The sequence below is a fragment of the Monodon monoceros genome, unplaced genomic scaffold (genome assembly GCF_005190385.1).
Source record: "Monodon monoceros isolate NGI ecotype Baffin Bay Population unplaced genomic scaffold, NGI_Narwhal_1 Super_Scaffold_13, whole genome shotgun sequence".
NCBI classification, from domain to species: Eukaryota; Metazoa; Chordata; class Mammalia; order Artiodactyla; family Monodontidae; genus Monodon; species Monodon monoceros.
Genome location: NW_021703769.1, coordinates 57,014,043 through 57,034,618, shown reverse-complemented (window position 1 = coordinate 57,034,618; position 20,576 = coordinate 57,014,043). Strand labels below are relative to the sequence as shown.

Here is a 20,576-nt window from a genome sequence, read left to right as displayed (position 1 = left end):
AAAAAAAAAAAAAAAAAAAAAAAAAAAAAGAGTCATGTACCACAATGTCCATTGCAGCTCTATTTACTATAGCCAGAACATGGAAGCAACCTAAGTGTCCATCAACAGATGAATGGATAAGTAAGATGTGGCACATATATACAATGGAATATTACTCAGCCATAAAAAGGAATGAAATTGGTTCCTTTGTAGAGACATGGATGGACCTAGAGACTGTCATACAGAGTGAAGTAAGTCAGAAAGAGAAAAACAAATATCATATATTAACGCATATATGTGGAATCTAGAAAAATGGTGCAGATAAACCTGTTTTCAAGACAGAAATAGAGACACAGATGTAGAGAACAAACCTATGGACACCAAGGGGGGAAAGTGGGGGGTGGTGGTGGGATGAACTGGGAGATTGGGATTGACATATATACACTAATATGTATAAAACATAACTAATAAGAACCTGCTGTATAAGAAATAAATTTTAAAAATTACAAATTGTAGGAGAATCTATACACCCTTCTTATAACTGGTTTGTTAATTAGAACTAAATTTGTGAAATCATAATCTGCAGGTTAATCAATGCACAAGAGCTGATACAAATAACCTCCTTTAAATTTTCAAGTGAACAGTTTCATACAAAAAGAAATTCTAATAGATATAACTTCCCATAACTAACATTCCTTCTTTCAAGGTAGTAAGTCAACAAGCCCTTGGCAAATTAAAACAGGCTAAGACAGAAACTCAACTTTATGATAAGAGACAAAACAGGATTTTTATCCCAAACCAGTTTATGTTTAGATCCTTTGTGTCACCAATGTCAATGTCTTGTAAATACTCTGCAGCTTTTACCCTTATCTATATAAAAATAAGTAACGGTTACTTTTTAAAATTTTATTTTATTTTTTTGGCTGTGTTGGGTCTTGGCTGCTGCGCATGGGCTTTCTCTAGTTGCAGCAAGTGGGGGCTACTCTTTGCTGTGGTGCGTGGGCTTCTCATTACGGTGGCTTCTCTTGTTGTGAAGCACAGGCTGTAGGTGCGCAGGCTTCAGTAGCTGCAGCACGTGGGCTCAGTAGTTGCGACACACGGGCTCTAGAACGCAGGCTCAGTAGTTGTGGCGCACAGGCTTAGTTGCTCCGCGGCAATGTGGGATCTTCCTGGACCAGGGATTGAACCCGTGTCCCCAGCATTGGCAGGTGGATTCTTAACCACTGCGCCACCAGGGAAGTCCAGTAATGGTTACTTTAGCACTTTGTATTCTCAAAGCAACAGGAGCCAGTACCCGATTATTTTAAAGTTCCTCCTCATTAAACTGCTAGGTGAGAATTGTGGCCTCTGGTCTCAACTTACCCCTTTGGTGTTTGACCTTTCAGATCCTTTGCTGCATGTATATGCACATGTAGATGCACGTTCACTTATGTAAATATTTATATGATAGACATGATTTTTAAAGTTTGTATTTAAAAATTAACTATTCAGATATAACTTACATACAATAAAACGTACCCATTTTATTTTTTTAGATTTTTTTGGTGTGGACCTTTTTTTTTTTTTTAACATCTTTATTGGAGTATAATTGCTTTACAATGGTGTGTTAGTTTCTACTGTATAACAAAGTGAGTCAGCTATACATATACATATATCCCCATATCTCCTCCCTCTTGTGTCTCCCTCCCACCCTCCCTATCCCAGCCCTCTAGGTGGACACAAAGCACCGAGCTGATCTCCCTGTGCTATGTGGCTGCTTCCCACTAGCTAGCTATTTTACATTTGGTAGTGTATATATGTCCATGCCACTCTCTCACTTTGTCCCAGCTTACCCTTCCCCCTCACCATGTCTCAAGTTCATTCTCTACGTCTGCATTTTTATTCCTGTCTTGCTCCAATTTCTTCAGAACCATTTTTTGTTGTTTTTTAGATTCCATATATATGTGTTAGCATACGGCATTTGTTTTTCTGTTTCTGACTTACTTCACTCCGTATGAGACTCTAGGTCCATCCACCTCACTACAAATAACTCAATTTCATTTCTTTTTATGGCTGAGTAATATTCCATTGTATATATGTGCCACATCTTCTTTATTCATTCATTTGTCGATGGATACTTAGGTTGCTTCCATGATGTGGACCATTTTTAAAGTCTTTATTGAATTTGTTACAATATTGCTTCTGTTTTATGTTTTGGTTTTTTGGCCACAAGGCATGTGGGATCTTAGCTCCCCAACCAGAGATCGAACCCACACCCCCTGCATTGGAAGTTGAAGTCTTAACCACTGGACCACCAGGGAAGTCCCCAAAATACACCCATTTTAAATGTGCCATTCTTTGGGTTTTGACAAATTTACAGTTGTGAAACCACCACCAAAATCAAGACAGAATGTTTTTATTACCCCAAATAGTGTCCCTTCTGGTAATATGGAAGAACAAATCTGACTCCACATTGGATCTGTTTCTTTTACTTTAACCTTTGTATTCTATTGATTTTGCTACAAGTTAAAAATGTTGCCGGTAGCCTGAAATATATAGGATAGCTCTTTCTCAAGGCCCTGACCTTAAAAGGTATAACACTTATCCATTTAAATAGAGGTAAAAAGTTGTAGAACAGAGAATAACATTTGTCTTGTTGGAAGTTTATAGCAACATTGTGAAATGACCTACTGGACAGCTAGCTGCCAAGAACAAAGGATTCCAGCCCCAAGAAGTTTGTAGCAACCAACCACACACCCTTCCTCTTTTAGTATAAAAGAAGCCTGAATTCTAATTCGGAGAACATGGTTCTTTGGGACACTAGTCCACCATCTTCTCGGTTTGCTGTTGCCATTCCCTGACCCAACAATTCATCTCTTGATTTATTGGCCTGTTGTGCAGCGAGCAGTATGAACTTGGTCTTGGTAACATTCTCAATCCCTCTCACCGCTGGCCCCATGAAATCACAGGTCTGTTGTCACTACAGATTGGCCTTTTCTAGAATTTGACATAAAGCAAATCACACAGTATGTACAATTCTTTTGCCCAACATTTTGTTTCTGAGATTCATCAATGTTGTTGCATATAATAATATTTTGTTCATTTTTATTGTTGAGTAAGTAGTACTTAGCTGTAGAGATAGATATGCCACAACCTATTTACCTATTGATGGACATTTGGACTGTTTATAGTTCAGTGCTATTATGAATAAAGTTGCTATGAACATTTGTGTAAAAGTCTTTGTGTAGATGTAGGTTTTCATTTGTCTTGGATAAATACCTAAAGGTGGAATAATAGTGTCATTTGCTAAGAGTATAGCTAATGTTTTGAGAAACTGCCAGACCACTTCCAAAGTGATTTCACCATTTTACACTCCTACCAGCAAAACATGAGAATTCCAGGTCACTCCACATCCTCACCAACACTTTGTATATTTTCAGTTGTTTTCATTTTAGCCATTTTAGTGGATGTGTTGTGGTATCTCATTGTGGTCTTAACTTCCCTAATGAATAACAATGTTGAGGATGTCTTGTGTTTATTTGCCATCCCCATATCTTCTCTAGTGAAGTGTCATCTACTTGCTTTGGGTTTAATTTGCTCTTTTTAATGTAGAATCTTATTCATTTTAGACTTTCCATTTTTCCTACTATAAACATTTAATGCTAGCACTTTCCTTCTAAGCACTGCTTTAGCTGCATTCCTCAGATTTTGATATGCTGTGTTTTCATTTTCATTCAGTTCAAAATTTTTTTTTTTTTTGCGGTACGCGGGCCTCTCACTGCTGTGGCCTCTCCCGTTGTGGAGCACAGGCTCTGGACACGCAGGCTCAGCAGCAATGGCTCATGGGCCCAGCCGCTCCACGGCATGTGGGATCTTCCCAGACCAGGGCATGAACCCGTGTCCCCTGCATCGGCAGGCGGACTCTCAACCACTGCGCCACCAGAGAAGCCCCAGTTCAAAATATTTTTAAACCTTCCTTTTGATTTCTTCTTTGACTCATGGGTTATCTAGAAATGTAATCTTTAGCTTCCAAATATCTAGGGATTTCCCAACTAGCTTTCTATTACTAATTTAATTGTATCTGTAATCATACAGAGTATGTTCTCTAAACTTTCACATATACTGAGACTAGTTTTATGGTCCAGAACCTGATATGTTTCATATGCACTTAAAATGAATGTGTATCCTTCTGTGGCTGGGTTTGAGTGTTCTATAAATGTCAAGTAGGTTAAGTTGGTTGATAGTATTGCCCAGGCTTCCAAAACTTTACTGACTACATATTATATCAATTACTGAGAAGGCAGTGTTGGAACCTCCAATTATAAGTGTCTACTTACAATTTCAGTCCGATCAGTTTTTATATCAGGAATTTTGAAGTTCTACTATTATATGCATAAACGTAGGTTTACTGTGTCTTTCTGATGAAATGATTGCTTTACTGTTACGAAACAGCCTTCTTTATCCCTGGTAATATTCCTTGTTCTGAAGTCTATCTGATAATAATATAGTCACTCTAGCTTTCTTATGATTAGTGTTTGTATGCTTCTTTTTGTTTTTTGCGGTACGCGGGCCCCTCACTGTTGTGGTCCCTCCTGCTGCGGAGCACAGGCTCCGGACGCGCAGGCTCAGCGGCCATGGCTCACGGGCCCAGCTACTCCACGGCATGTGGGATCTTCCCGGACCGGGGCACGAACCCGTGTCCCCTGCATCGGCAGGCGGACCCTCAACCACTGCGCCACCAGGGAAGCCCTGTTTGTATGTTTTTGCATGGCTTATCTTCTTACATCCCTTTAATTTTAACCTATCCATATATTTATATTTAACATACATCATGTAGTTGTCACATAGTTGGGTCTTGTTTTGTTACCCAGTCCAACAATGTGTGCTTTTAAATGGAGTGTTTAGACCCTCTATACTTATTCTAACTATCAATATGGTTGGGTTTAAATCTACCATCCTGTAATTTGTTCTCTATTTAGTGTCATTTGTTCTTTGCACCTTCTCTTGGATTGAGTATTTTAAAAATTCCATTCTACCTCCACTATTGGTCTATCAGCCATACTTGCACTTAAAAAAATATTGCTCTAGGCACTGCCGTATGTATGTATCTAGTATCTTTAATAACGTATAGTCTAACCTTAAATAACATTATACTACTCACAATGTAACACCCTTACAGCCAGCATACTTCCATTCCTCTGACCATCTTTCACACTACTGTTGGCATACATTAGCTTCTACATAAATTATAAACTCCAAAACATACTGTTACATTCCTCTGTGTAGATCCACTTTCCATCTTATATTTTCCCTTTGCTTGAAGAACTTCCTTTATTTTTGACAGTGAAGGTCTGCTGGCAACAACTTTTGTTTATCTTAATAAACAGAAGTCTTAATTTTGCTTTCATGTTTGTAAGTTATATTAGCTGGATATAGAATTCTAGGTTGACAATTATTTTCCCCCAGCCTTTTAATAATGCCATTTGATTTGTTTTGCGTAGTTCCAATTGAGGTAACTGTGCATTCTTTGTTCTTCCCTATATATCTTATACATATGGTGTCTTTCTGATTGCTCTAAAATTGTTGCTGTTAATCACTGGTTTTCAGGAACTGATTATGATGTTCCTTGATGTAGTTTTCTTTGTATTTATCCTGTCTGCAGAGTACTGAAGTTCTTGGTTATGGTGGGCTTGTACTTTTCATTAAATTTGTAAAACTTTTGACCATACATGTATGTTAGACCACTTGATATTGTCCCACAGTTTACTAAAGGTCTGATTCCTTTTTCCCAGTCTTTCTTCTTTTCTTTTTATATTCTTTCTTTAATTTGTATAGTTTCTTTCCAAATTATACAGTCATGTACTATTTCTTCCAGTATACCAATTTGTTTTTCTTTCTCTGGTGTTTAATAATATTTATTAAATATATTTATTAATATTTAATTAATATTTATTAATATAATAATATTTATTCCATTCACTTCAAGTATTTTTATTTCATTTGGTTCTCTTTTATATCTTTTATTTCTCTTATTATGTTCATGTTTTCCTTTAAATCTCTGAGTGTACTTCTATCAGTTCTTTTAAGGTCCTTGTCTGTTAATTCTGTCAACTGTCATTTCTAAGCTTGTTTCTTTTGACTGAGTTTTCTCCTGGTTATGGGTTCTATTTTTCTTCCTCATATCTCGAGTGACTTTTTAAAATTGGATTATGGATATTATGAATTTTACATGGTTGTGAGTTGAATTCTGAGTTCGGTTTTATTAGGGCAATGCTAGAGTTGCCTTTGCTCTAAGATGAGTTTACACCCGTATATTCAGTAAGAATCTACCACAATGGCTGGTCAGACCTGAAACATTTCCCACTGCTGTTTGAGCTCTGGAAATTGTTTAGTGTAAAGGTCCTTGGTCATTCTCTGCCCAGACTCATGCAATTTCACTCTGCATGTGTGACTTAATATTTCAGCAAAGACTCAAAAGGACTCCTATGCTAACCTCTTAGAGCTCTTTCTCCAAGTGGCTTCCTCATCTGATAGTACTCTTCCCCTCATTCCAGTTGCCTCAGCCTCTCTGAATGCCAATCTCTCTTTACCTCAGCAAGACAGCCATTCTCTGCTTGGGATCTCCATCAGTGCACCACAATCTAGGAAGAAAGCTGGGGCAGCCCATAGGGCTCATCTCATGCATTTCCCTTCTCTCAGGGACTGTAGTCCTGTACTGCAATATCTAAAAAATTTTTTCTTATATCTTGTTTAGTTTTCTACTTGTTTACTGAAGAAAAGTTAAGTCTGAGCCCACTTACTCCACCATGACTCTACATATATACTTTTATAACTTTTTTCTCTTGTTATATTATTAACATGTTTACATCAATACATATACTTCCTCAAATTATTTTTAATGGTTGAATATGGTTGTATCATATAAATGTAATTTTTGTAATTAATTCCTTATTCCTAGAACTTTAAGGGTTTCCAAAGTTTTATATTTCATGAATAGCACTGCAATGAACATTTTCATATTTCCCCTATACTTTATTTTCTTCAGGTAACTATTCAAAGAATTGAGTCACAAGGCTTGCATATTTGTAAAGTTTTGATATTGACAGAATGTCTTCCAGAAAGATTAATTTACACTCCCATTCACAGTATATAAACTTACATTTCTTTTAAAACTATTTAGTGGAAAATCTGCATTAATTCAACCCTTTTTTTTTGGAACGTATGTTGTGTGCCAAGCACTGTGCTAAAAAGATGAAAACATACAGATTAATAAAAACATTAATGCTGCTGAAACGAATTTCAGGTCCTTTTAGGAAAACAGATATGTACAGAAACAATGAAATAAAGGTATAATATAGGCATGCACAAAATACCAAGGGTAAGGAGAGCAAAGATGACAATTTCTGCCGGAACAGTTTGTCACAAGTGTCTAAACTGAATATTGAAGGATGAGAAGTGGGGTCATCAGACAAGCCTGGGGAGATACAGAGGGGAGAGCATTCCTGGCAAAGAGAACAGGATATGTGGTGATGGCAAGGAGAGAAGAAGCACTACCTACTGAGAAGCTATCAAAGAAGAGGTAAGGAATCTGTAGAAGATAAATCTAGAAACGTTTTCAGGGTTTTAAGTCATTAAGAATTTTGTATATCTTGTTAAAGAATTTGGAGTTTATCCTAAAGACAAAAACATAACCAGATTTGGATACAGGAAATAACATTTTAGTGGCAACTTAGAAGATTCATTAAAAGCAGTAAGTTAGGACAGAAATATTAGTTATTAAGTTATGGCAATAGACTACAGATGACAGAATTCTGGAATAAGGAAATATATGGACTACATCTGTTAGCTTTTCGGGAGACAACTGATGAGCTTGAAAGCTGACTACATAGTGGAATGAGGCATATCTATGAGTCAAAAGTGACTCTTACTTCTGGCTTGAGAAACTGGATGAGTTGGTGATACCATTCATCAAGCCTGGGAATATGAGAAACGGTCCAAGTTTCATCTGACTAACTAACTATACCCTTATTCAGAACTGAACATTTTACAAGACAGATTCACATTCACATTATCATGAGTTAGCATCATGAATTGGCATGATTTATCTTTCCAACTGCTTGATTTCAAAGTGAAGCCCCCCTCAACCCCATTACAGGTATACCTTATTTTATCAAGCACTGAATGAATCTGTGTTTTTATTTTACTGCAACTCGAATACTATATCGTGTAGTTTAAAAAATATTTAGTAATCTTAATTGTTAAAATTAATGTTAAAATTGTTAATCATTAATGATACTTCATTATGGACTCCAATTTCATTTTTTAATTCATTCTAATCTTCATGAAATTGGAAACTGAAGGGTTTTTTGATTCTATCATGGGGTGCCTAAAGATTCCAACGGTTCCAACCTTTGTTTGGATCCACAGTTGAGATCGGAGAATGAACTGGACTATATAGTTCCTGTAGTAATCTCCATTTTTAATATTAATTTCCTAATGCTAATAAGTGGAATCAAATATTTCATCAAGAGTACCATAAACATTCAAGTGCAATTAAGAGATGAAACCTTATGATTGATTACCAGCCCCAGAAGACTCTATTTTACTTCTTTTTGTTTAAATCTGAGAAAGAGGGCACTGCTGTCACTCTCCCTCTGCATTTTCATGTTATGCCCTAGCATCCTCTCACAGCCCGTATTGCTATGGTTAAGGAAAAAAGGTGTGTTTCACAGGTAGAAAAGAGATTTCTAATAGTCCCAAGCAACCCAGATGTCTTTCAGTGAGTGAATGGATAAACCATTACACATCCACACCATGGAATGCTACTCAGCAATAAAAAGGAATAGTTACTAAACAACTTGGATGACCCTTGGGGGAAATTAAGCTAAGGGAAAGAAGCCAATATCAGAAGGATACATATTATATCACATTTATATAACATCCGTGAAACAACATATAATTATAATAGTGAGGAACAGATTAGTGGTTGCCAGGGTTTAGGGACTGGGAACAAACTCTAAAAAAAATCCTATAAAGGGATAGCATGAGGGAACCTGGTAGTGATAGAACAGTTGTATAATTTGAGTGTGGTGGCAGTTACATAAATCTACACATGTGATAAAACTGCACAGAGCTACTAAATACACACACTAACACACACACAAAAACTTCATAAATGGGTCAAATGTATTTTGAGTTGTTACCCTTCCCTCTTTCTTGAAAAAGACAAATCCTTTACCTGTGTTGCAGTGTGACAGGCCTTCTTTCGTTAGATCAATCACAGAATCAAGTTTCTTCTCTTTAGCCTGAAAAGTTGTTAAAAAAATAAGATTTTGCCTCAACAGAAAATGTTTTTTAAAAATAAAACACATATCATTTAAAATTACTATTTAGAAGCTAGAGATTGAACATTCTATAAGTCTTACAGCTTAATTTAACTCTACTATGAAAGAGAAGCTCGTGAAATACTATATGATTTCTGTGAATATAACTAAGCAGAGTCTAAATGAGTTAATTTGGTAATAAATATGGTTGTGAAATATGTTTATCATTAGCTGTTTGCTTTTAACGTTTAAGCTGGACTGAAACCTGGTCACGCTAACTAGGAGACATTAATTTCTCAGAGAATGAATCTCCCAAAGAATGAATGACAAAGATGAGTCATCCAACATGTAGCAACACTAAAGTTCCTAGAACTAACGTATTCAAATAAACAATATTCAGAGACAATATTTAATACCTACCATAGCTTCAGTTTCAGCATCAGGTGAATTGTTAGAATTTCCTGATGTAATTTTTCCAGTATCTGAAAGAAAATTATTAAAATATGAACATTTGACAAGTTTATTAACTATTAAATATTTATGGACTTTATAATATGTGAATGCTGAAACAATAATAATGGGGATGCTAATTAACCATCATATAATCATGGTTGTAACTCAAAAATGTAACTCAACCGACTTTGCTTATTCCAAAGACCAATGAACCAGTCCAAAAAAAGCAAACTCTAATTTTGGTTCAAAAGATTTTTTCCTTCTGTAACTTTACAGCTATATTAGTAACTCTTTTTTGAGTATCTATCTGTAAACCACTATAGCATTTGAGGAAATAACTTGGAAATTTACACATTTTTTATTCATAGTATCTTTAGACTAGACCACCTGAGATGGCTGAGGAGGATTCTTCACAGAACCAGTAAAAACCTCAGATAAATGCTTAATATCCCTTAACTATTTGATTTACAATGTTAACAGCCCAAATCATAGTGGCAATTAAGTAGCTATATAAGTGCAGACAAAGCTTTCTGAAATTAAGATGCAAATTAAACTCTCTAATGTATATTAAAAATGAAAAGGAAATGGGGAATTTTGAAGGAGAAATTATGAGGCAAAAAAGATAGCTATTTTAAGGGAAAGGAAATTTACTGGAAATCTAAGGTTAAAGATTTTTACATTAAGTGTAATGAGAAACTCTAAAGAGTAACAGAAGTATTATTTATAAAAGTTTAAAAAAATCAAAGATACTAAAGATTAGACAAACTAGTAGACTATAACTCGATAAAACAAAAGACAAGCAAAAAATAAACCATCACTATCAGCAACAAGACCAGAGTAAACAAGTACAAATAACGGATATGAAAGGTAGGTAGTTTTATAATTTACAAAGCCATTAAACACAGTAAAGAAACAAAAGGCCATAAATTGATAAACACAAAGTTAACAAGAAACCTCAATTTTATTAAGCAATCACTGATTTATTCAGGTAATATTAATCACAGATATAAATTAAACATTTTTGAGAGTAGAATTAAAACTTTTATTTTATTAAAAGATAATATTCAATTCTCTATTTTAAACAAATACTGATTTGAGGCTTTCTGATTTGATAGGTCATATTTTAAGATACCTGTTGGATCTGATGTAATTGGAGTTGTCAAATTAGGACTTTCCACAGAAATCAACATGATATCATCTTTACTGAAATAAATAAATAAATAAATAAAATAAATGTGATTATGCTGAGATGTGCAATCAATGGTTTTAATTCTTCTAATTTAACATTTCATAACTGAGATGTTTTAATCTAACAATGGGGAGGATGTGGAATGAAAATGATAAAACCAAGTACCCAAGAAACCCTGTGTATAGCCAATTATTTATATGACCGAAAGTTCATGATATACAATAAACACAGACCCTTAACACTTAGTAGAGGGCTTCCCTGGTGGCGCAGTGGTTAAGAATCCACCTGCCAATGCAGGGGACACAGGTTCGAGCCCTGGTCCGGGAAGATTCCACATGCCACGGAGTAACTAAGCCCATGTGCCACAACTACTGAAGCCTGCGCACCTAGAGCCTGTGCTCCACAACAAGAGAAGCCACTGCAATGAGAAGCCCGTGCACTGCAACGAAGAGTAGCCCCCACTCGCCGCAACTAGAGAAAGCCTGCGCACAGCAGCAAAAGACCCAATGCAGCCAAAAATAAATAAATTTATTAAAAAAACTTAATAGAAATCCATTTACAATAAATCCAAATGTATGAACTATAAGTATTCAACATATATAAATGTACAAAATATACAAAAGTCACTCTAGCATATATACTTGCCTTCTTGAAAATGAAACAATGTATAAAAGAAACTGATTAAAACTTTGTTACTGATGTAGAACTATAAAAAATAAAGATATTAAAAAATTAATTCTGCCACTACTCTGTATCACTATAGTAGCAATATTTACTATGCAATGATGATAAAGGATGCTGATTATGGTTACAGAATATTCTGAGTCATGAGACTGTCTTTTGCTCCCATTTGACCCCGACTCCACTTTTTTGAATGTGACATTTAAAATCAGAATTTTTGTTAAGAAAACCTTGACACAAATTTCAGTAAGCCCATTTAATTTGCTACATGAATTTTCTACACACAGGGTTGTACCATTTTCTTATAGATGTTTTTAATTTTTAGCCTTTATATTTGGTCTATGATCCATTTCAAGTTATTTTTGTGTATGGTGTAAGAGTTGAGGTTTACTTTTCCCCTCTGGTTATTCCAGCAACAGTTGTTGAAACAACTCTCTCTTCCCCATTAAATTACCTTGGCATCTTTGCTGAAAACCAATGGACTCTATATATACTCTCTAATTTGTCCATTGATTTATATTTCTATCCTCATGCCAACACCATTCTCTTAATTACTATAGCTTTATAGTAAGTCTTGAACTCAGGTAGTGTATGTCTTCCAACGTTGTTCTCTTATAACACTGTTTTCACCTTCTAGGTCTTTTGCATTTCATACAAGTTTATGATCAGTTTGTTACTTTCTACAGAAAAGGATGCCATGATTTTGTTTAAGGGTGCGTTAAATATACAAAACAACTTGGGTGAAGTGACATTAACAATGAATTTTCTGATTTGTAAACATGGCATATCTCACCATATATTTATGGCATATCTCACCATATATTTATATTTCCATTAATTTTTCACAGCAATATTTTGTACTTTTAAAAATTATTAACTGGGGTTTTCTTTTTACAGCAGCTTTAGGTTTACAGCAAAATTGACTACAGCGTTTTCCCATATACCCCCTATCCCTCCCACACACAACCTCCCACAAAATCCTTTACCAGTGGGTACTGTTGTTACAACTGATGAAACTACGTTAACAACATCATTACCCCCAAACTTCATAGTTTACAATAACATTCACTCTTAGTGTTAGGATATTCTGTGGATTTTGACAAGTATATAATGACATGTAGCCACCATTACAGTATAATAAAAACTAGTTTCACTGCCCTAAAAATCCCCAGTGCTCTGCCTATTCATCCCTCCCCACCAACCTCTGGCAACATTTGATCTTTTTACTATTTCCACAGTTTTGACTTTTCTAGAATGTCATATAGTTGAAATCATACAGTATACAGCCTTCTCAGATTGGCTTCTTTCCCTTAATAATATGCATTTAAGTTTCCTCCATGTCTTTTCATAGCTTGATCACTTTTTTTTTTTTAGCACTAAACAGTATTCCATTGCCTGAATGTACTGGGTTGGCCAAAACGTTTGTTCGGTTTTTTCCGTAACATGGATCTAGTAGTGCTTAGATGTCTTTAACTTCATTCAAAACAGTTTTGTTAGATTGTATTGTGTCAGCTGCCATATCAGCATGCATTTAAAAAAACTTATCAAAATTGGTAAATTTATGTGAAGCCATTTTGATATTGATGGAAGAAAAAAGCAACATTTTCGGCACACTATGCTTTATTATTTGCAACTGAAATGCAAAAAAAGATTTGTGCAGTGTATGGAGAAGGTGCTATGACTGATCGAACGCGTCAAAAGTGGTTTGCAAAGTTTCGTGCTGGAGATTTTCTTGCTGCACGATGCTCCACGGTTGGGTAGACCAGTTGAAGTTGATAGAGATCAAATCAAGACATTAATTGAGAACAATTAACATTATGCCAGGCAAGAGATAGCGGACACACTCAAAATATATCAAGCGTTGAAAATCATTTGCACCAGCTTGGTTATGTTAATCGCCTTGATGTTTGGGTTCCACATAAGTTAAGCAAAAAAAACCTTCTTGACCGCATTTCCACATGCGATTCTCTACTGAAACACAATGAAAACATGCCATTTTAAAAACAAATTGTGACGGGTGATGAAAAGTGGATACTGTACAACAATGTGGATGGAAGAGATCGTGGGGCAAGTGAAATGAACCACGACCAACCACACCAAAGGCCAGTCTTCAACCAAAGAATGTGATGATGTGTATATGGTAGGATTGGAAGGGAGTCCTCTATTGTGAGCTCCTTCTGGAAAACCAAACGATTAATTCCAACAAGTACTGCTCCCAATTAGACCAAAAGAAAGCAGCACTCGATGAAAAGCATCCGGAATTAGTCAACAGAAAATGCATAATCTTCCATCAGGGTAACCCAAGTCCACATGTTTCTTTGATGACCAGGCAAAAACTGTTACAGCTTGGCTGGGAAGTTCTGATTCATCTGCTGTATTCACCAGACATTGCACCTTTGGATTTCCATTTATTTCACTCTTTACAAAATTCTCTTAATGGAAAAAATTTAAATTCCCTGGAAGACTGTAAAAGGCACCTGGAACAGTTCTTTGCTCAAAAAGGTAACAAGTTTTGGGAAGATGGAATTATGAAGTTGCCTGAAAAATGTCAGAAGGTAGTGGAACAAAATGGTGAATATGTTGTTCAACAAAGTTCTTGGTGAATATGCAAAATGTTTCTTTTATTTTTACTTAAAAACCAATGGAAACTTTGGCCAACCCTATACCACATTTGTTTACCCATTCACTTACTGAAGGACATCCTGGTTGCTTCCAAGTTTTGGCAGTTATGAATAAAACTACATTTTATATGATTCCATTTTCTCTCCTTTCTTAGCAAACTATACTTCTGTATTTAGTGGTTGCCCCAGAGTTTGTAATACACATTGACAACTAATCCAAGTCAATTGTCAAATAATACTATACTGCTTCACAAGTAGTACAAGTACCTTATAATAACAAAATATTCCTAATTCCTCTTTCCTGTTCCTTTTCAATCATTGCTGCCATTCATTTCACTTATATATAAGTGCGTGAATGCAGCATGCACGCACACACACACACACACACACACAAGCATAATCAAATACATTGTTGCTATTAATTTGAACAAACTCTTGTCAGTTAAATCAATTAATAATAAGAAAGATAAAACATTCTATTTTATCTTCACTCATTCCTTCTCTGATGATCTTCCTTTTCTTTATGTAGATCTGATTTTCTGACATACTATTTTCCTTCTCTGTGAAGAATTTTTAACATTTCCCGCAAGGCAGATCTACTGGCAACTAATACCCTAAATTTTTGTTTGCCTGAGAAAGTCTTTTTCCTTCACCTTTGAAAGATAATTTCACACTGTAAAGAATTTTAGGTTGGTAAGTTTTGTTCTCTCAACACTTTAAATATTTCACTCTACTTTCTTCTTGTTTGCATAGTTTCTAAGGAGAAGTTGAATGTAAGTCTTACCTTTGCTCCTCTACAGGTATGGTGTTTTTCCTTGGCTTCTTTCAAGATTTTAGCTTTGATTTTCTGAAGTTTAAATATGATATGTCTAGGTGTACTCTTTTAGGTATTTATCCTGCTTAGTGTTCTCTGAGCTTCCTGGATCTGTGGCTTGGTGTCTAACATTAATTTGGGAGAAATTCTTAGTCACAGTTACTTCAAATATTGCTTTTGTTCCTTTCTTTTTTCTTCCTGGAATTCCCATTATGCATATATAACTCCCTTTGTAGTTGTCCTAAGTTTTTGGATATTCTGGGTTGTTTTTGTCTTTTATTTTCTCTTTGCTTTTCCATTTTGGAAGTTTCTGTTGTCATATTCTTAAGGTTGGTGATTCTTTCCTCAGCCATGTCTATTCTACTAAAGAGCCCATCAAAGGCTTTCTTCATTCTGTTAGTAGTTTTGATCTCAACCATTTCTTTTTCTTAGAATTTCCATCTCTCTTCTTACATTACCTAATAGTTCTTGCATTTTGTCTACTTTTTCCATTAAAGCACATTAATCATAGTTTAAAAAAATTCCTGGTCTAGTAATTTGAACATTCCTGCCATATCTGACTCTGGTTCTGATGCTTGCTCAGTCTCTTCAAATTGTGTTTTCTGGTTTTTAATATGTCTTTTTTTTATAATATGTTTTTAATATGTAACTTTTTGTTGAAAGGGAGACATGATGTACTGGGTAAAAGGAACTATGGTAAACATGCCTTTAGTAATGTAGTGGTAAAATGTGGGGGAAGGGGAAGCATTCTACTAGTCCTATGGGTAGGTCTCAGTCTTTTAATGAGCCTGTGCCCCTAGAGTATGAAATTCACTAATGCAGCCCAGTCTCCATACCCCTCTTAGGTGGGACAGGATGGCTAGAGGGGGCTAGAGTTGGGTATTTCTCTTCCTCCATGTGGAAGGCTGGAGGGAGTAGGTATTAGATATTTCCTTTCCTCCAGATAGGTTAATCTTTGGTAATACTTTCTCCTGATGGCAGGGCTTGTTAAGAACAGAGTGCTCTGGTGTATTTCAAAAGCTTCTTTTTATCTTGCCCCCTGCTGGAAGCATGAGAGGATTTTTCTTCAATATTCACTGCAAAGATCAGTAGAGCTCTAGAGGTAAAACTCACAAAATTGTGCCCCCCCTTACCTGGACCCCCCCCCTTGGAGTTTTTATCTCTGAGATTTATTTACTCTGAGCCTCCAGCAATTACAATTTAGGTTTCCCTACCCCAGCAGTGGTTGCCACGGAGGTTTTTGCTCCACTTCCAGGGCGTTTTGATTCTGTTTCTGCCTGTTTCTCTCTCCAATTTGGGTGTCAGTAGTTTGCTCTATGACCTTACTTCTCTGGTGGATCACAGAAGAGTGGTTTTTTCCAGTCTGTTCAGCTTTTACTTGTTAGTATGGAGTGATGACACCTTACAGGCTGGACCAGGAATCTTGTTTTGGAGTTAGGTCTTATATGTATTTTGGTAATTTACCCCTATGAATATCATACTCTGATATTACTGTAAATGGTAATTTAAAATTCCAACTGTTTGTGCCTGTACACAGAAATACTACAGACAACCAGTATTATAACATATATATACACACCACATAGTACAAAGGAATAGTGTGATATATACACACATATATACCCTATATAGAAACAATAAAATATTTTATATTTATCCACATATTTATAATTTCCAGCACCCTTCATAACTTTACCTTTGTATAGATCCAAATTTCCATCTGATATTATTTTCCTTCTACCTGAAGAAACTCCTTTAGCATTCCCTGTAGTGCAATTTTGCTGCTGATGTATTCTTTCACTTTTTTTGAGTATGAAAAAGTCCGTTTTCTTGTACACATCTCAAAAATATTTTCACTGAGTGTAGAACTGTAGAAACTGTAGACAATTCCTCTTTTAATGATTTAGAGATGTCTCTCCATTTCAGTACTTTAGAGATGTCTCCTTTTCGACATCTCTAAAGTTTGAATAGTTTACAGTGAGAATTCTCATCTTATTTTTTGTTCCTTTCTATGTAGTGTGTCTTTTCTCTCTGGCTGCTTTTAAGATTTTGTCACCATTGATTTTTAGCAGTCTGGTTATGATGTGCTTTTCCTTTATGCTTCTGCTTAGCTTTGTTAACCTTTCTTTCTTCCTTTCTATTTATGGGTTTAGAATTGGACAAATTTTAGATATATTTTCCTGCCCCCCTGCCTAGTGATGACTTCAATGATATATACATATATTAGACTACTTGATACTGTTCTACAAGTCTCTGATGCTCTGTTCATTTTTTTGTTAGCCTGTTTTCTCCCCATGCTTTTGTCTGAACAGTTTCTGGTATTTCACTGATTTTTAAAAAGCCAGTAATTATTCTGTTATTAATCCTATCCAATGTACTTTTCACTTTATTGTCTTTCTCATCTCTAGAAGTACAATTTGGGTCTTTCTTTTTACATCTTCCATTTCTATCACGTTGACATTCTCCTCTATGTTGTTAGATATGAATAATATACTGATAATTGCTATTTTATGTTGTCTGCTAAGTCCAACAACCATATTAATTCTGTTTCTATCATTTTGGTTTTCTCCTTGTTATGGGTTACTTTTCATATTTTGCATGCTTGGTAAGTTTTTATTAGATGTCAGACATTGTTAAATTCACACTGTTGGATGATGTTTCATTCTATCAGAGTGTTGGACTTTGTTCTGGCATACAGTTAAATTACCCATGATTAGTTCTGACTCCTTTGAGTCCGTTTAGCTTTCTGGGGTAGGTCCACTGGAGTCTTTTAGTCCAGAATTAATTTAGCCTCACTACAGCTATACCCATCCAAGGACTCTACCTGTTGGTGCGTGCTAAGTCTCTTCATTACAGCCAGTGAGAAAGCAAAATGTTCCCAGCCCTGTGCAACCTCCAAAAAATGTATGGCCTTCTTCTTTTCAGTGGTTCTTGCCCCAGCCTCTTGTAGTTTCATGCTTTGCACATATAGATCTGTATTCAGCCAATGATTCAAGGGGTTCCCTTTGCAGATCTCCAGAGCTCTACCTTTATGCAATTACCTCTCTTGCTCTGCCTCACAAATTCTAGATAATTCATATTCTCCAATATCTGATCTAAAGGCACCAAGACCACCTGGCTGTTTGGGCTCCTCCCACCCCTGCTTTTCAACTTGGGAAATGCCTCCAGGCAGAACTGGCACAATGGTAGGGTGCATTTCTTTTGTTTCTTTTCTCACAGGGATCATAATTGTGTACTCCCTGTTGAACAATGTCTAAACACAATTTCTTTTCTTTAGTCTAGTTTTCTGTTTGTTTACAGCAAAAGAACAATTCCTGTGCAGTTAATACTTCATGAGCAGAAGGATACATTTCCCACACACTGATTTCCATTTTGTGAAATCAACTGTTTTTCATGTGCACTTTTAAACAAATTCAATAATTTTTTCCATATCAAATTTATCAATAAAACATTCTGACAAAAGCTATTATTTCTAAGTTCAATTAACAACAAAAAAGTTCAGATCTAAATTTTATCAATAATATTTTACTCTTCTACTCATTTTTGGCCTTTAACACAACTTACAAAGTTTATTTTGTACATACTTTTTTCTACTAGTATTCAATAATAGTCATATAGTGGATGAAAGACTAATAGCTGTATTTATTTTGTTGCTTTACTACAACTATAAGCAATTCTTTTCATTATACTATAGTCAAAATCTCTTATCAATCTCAATTCTTCATTTAATATTTCTATATTTATAATGTTTTAAATATCTTTATTTGCTGCTACAGTATATCAAATATAATGTTATTAAGGAGTCTAAGACATTAAGCAGAAAGACTAAAAATCAGAGTGAAATTTTTGGCAATCTCATTGGAATTTTGGGCTGACGAGGTAAAGGTAAAGATTTAGAAGCCACCGAGGTGGAGAGGCCCTGGTGAACACTCCAAGCTTTCAGCTGGAATCCACTAAGGGCTACATCTTAAAAGCCAGAGTGAAGTAGATATAGGAGACTTACCAAAATAACAACAGGCCTGAATTTATACCATTACCTGAGCAGATTAGGTGACCAGGCCCTACTCTACCTGCCAGAGAACAGAATAAATCTTGTCTATAGAAAGATATTATTCAGAGCCTCACCAATTCTTCAGAAACTATCAAGCACACTAACAGACAGAATCAAATGACTAGAAACAGAGAAAAACAATAAAAACATATGTACAGATGATTGAGGTACTGGAGTTATAAAACAAGGACATAAAAAAAAAAACAAAAACTGGGCTTCCCTGGTGGCACAGTGGTTGAGAGTCCACCTGCCGATGCAGGAGACACGGGTTCGTGCCCCGGTCCAGGAAGATCCCATATGCTGCGGAGTGGCTGGGCCCGTGAGCCATGGCCGTTGAGCCTGTGCGTCCGGAGCCTGTGCTCCGCAATGGGAGAGGCCACAACAGTGAGAGGCCCACATACCGCAAAACAAAACAAAACAAAACAAAAAAACCCCAAAAAACTATGATGAATAGTTTTAAGAATACTGAGGAAAGATGGAGAAAATAGTCAAAACCAGATGGAACATTCATCAGAAAAGCACAATCTATGAAAAAAAAGACTACACTGAAATTAAGAAGAGTCAATACATATAAAGGCACTATTATGAAAGTGGAAAGACTTGGAATGGGAAAAGATACTTGTCAATATATCTGATAAAAAACTTAAGACAGGCAACTCAAAAGAAAAACATGCAAAAGTCTTAGAGAAACTTTATGAAAGAAGATATCCAAATGACTAACAAATATAAAAAAGTGCTTAATTTCATTATTAGGAGGAAACAAATTAAAACGAATACAGGCATATCTTAGAGATATTGCGGGTTTGATTCCAGACCAGAACAATATTAAGCGAATATCTCAGTAAAGTGAATCACTTGAATTTTTTGATTTCCCAGTGCATATAAAAGTTATGTTTAAAAGTTAAAAGTTATAGTGTGCTGTATACTATAGTCTATTAAGTGTGCAATAGCATTATGTCTAAAAAAACAATACATACCTTAATTTTAAAATATTTCATTGCTAAAAAATGCTAACCATCATGTAAGCCTTCAGTAAGTTGTAATCTTTTTGTTGCTGGATGGTCTTGTGTTGATGCTGATGGCTGCTGACTGATCAGGGTGGTGGTTGCTGACGGCTGGGGTGGCTCTGGCAATTTCTTAAAATAAAACAATGAAATTTGCTGCATGAATTAACTCATCCTTTCACAAGTGATTGGTTTTCTGAAGCATGCAATGCTGTTTGATAGCATTTTACCCACAGTAAAACTTCTTTCAAAGTTTGAGTCAATCTTCTTAAACCCAACCACTGCTTTATCAACTAAGTTTATGTAATGTTCTAAATCCTCTGTCGTCACTTCAACAGTCTTCACAGGATCTTCATCAAGAATAGATTCCATCTCAAGAAACCACTTTCTTTGCTCATCCATTAAAGTTTATCATGAGATTACAGCAATTCAGTCACCTTCAGGCTCCACTTCTAATTCTAGTTCTCTTGCTATTTCTACAT

At 35.6% G+C, this 20,576-nt stretch overlaps 1 protein-coding gene across 4 annotated transcripts in view; it reads right to left on the bottom strand.

The window, feature by feature from the left end:
- Positions 1 to 20,576, bottom strand: part of ATF7IP2 (activating transcription factor 7 interacting protein 2) — a 76,227-nt gene that overhangs the window by 16,494 nt on the left and 39,157 nt on the right. The window contains exons 7-9 of one of the 4 annotated variants that reach the window (XM_029220265.1): positions 10,867 to 10,937; positions 9,702 to 9,763; positions 9,197 to 9,263 (exon numbers count right to left, since the gene is read on the bottom strand). In XM_029220265.1, coding sequence (XP_029076098.1) covers positions 9,197 to 9,263; positions 9,702 to 9,763; positions 10,867 to 10,937 — 200 coding nt within the window. Of the gene's footprint in view, positions 1 to 9,160; positions 9,264 to 9,701; positions 9,764 to 10,866; positions 10,938 to 20,073; positions 20,227 to 20,576 lie in introns of those variants that run through there. The other 3 variants (XR_003793103.1, XM_029220268.1, XM_029220267.1) reach the window with 3 other exon arrangements.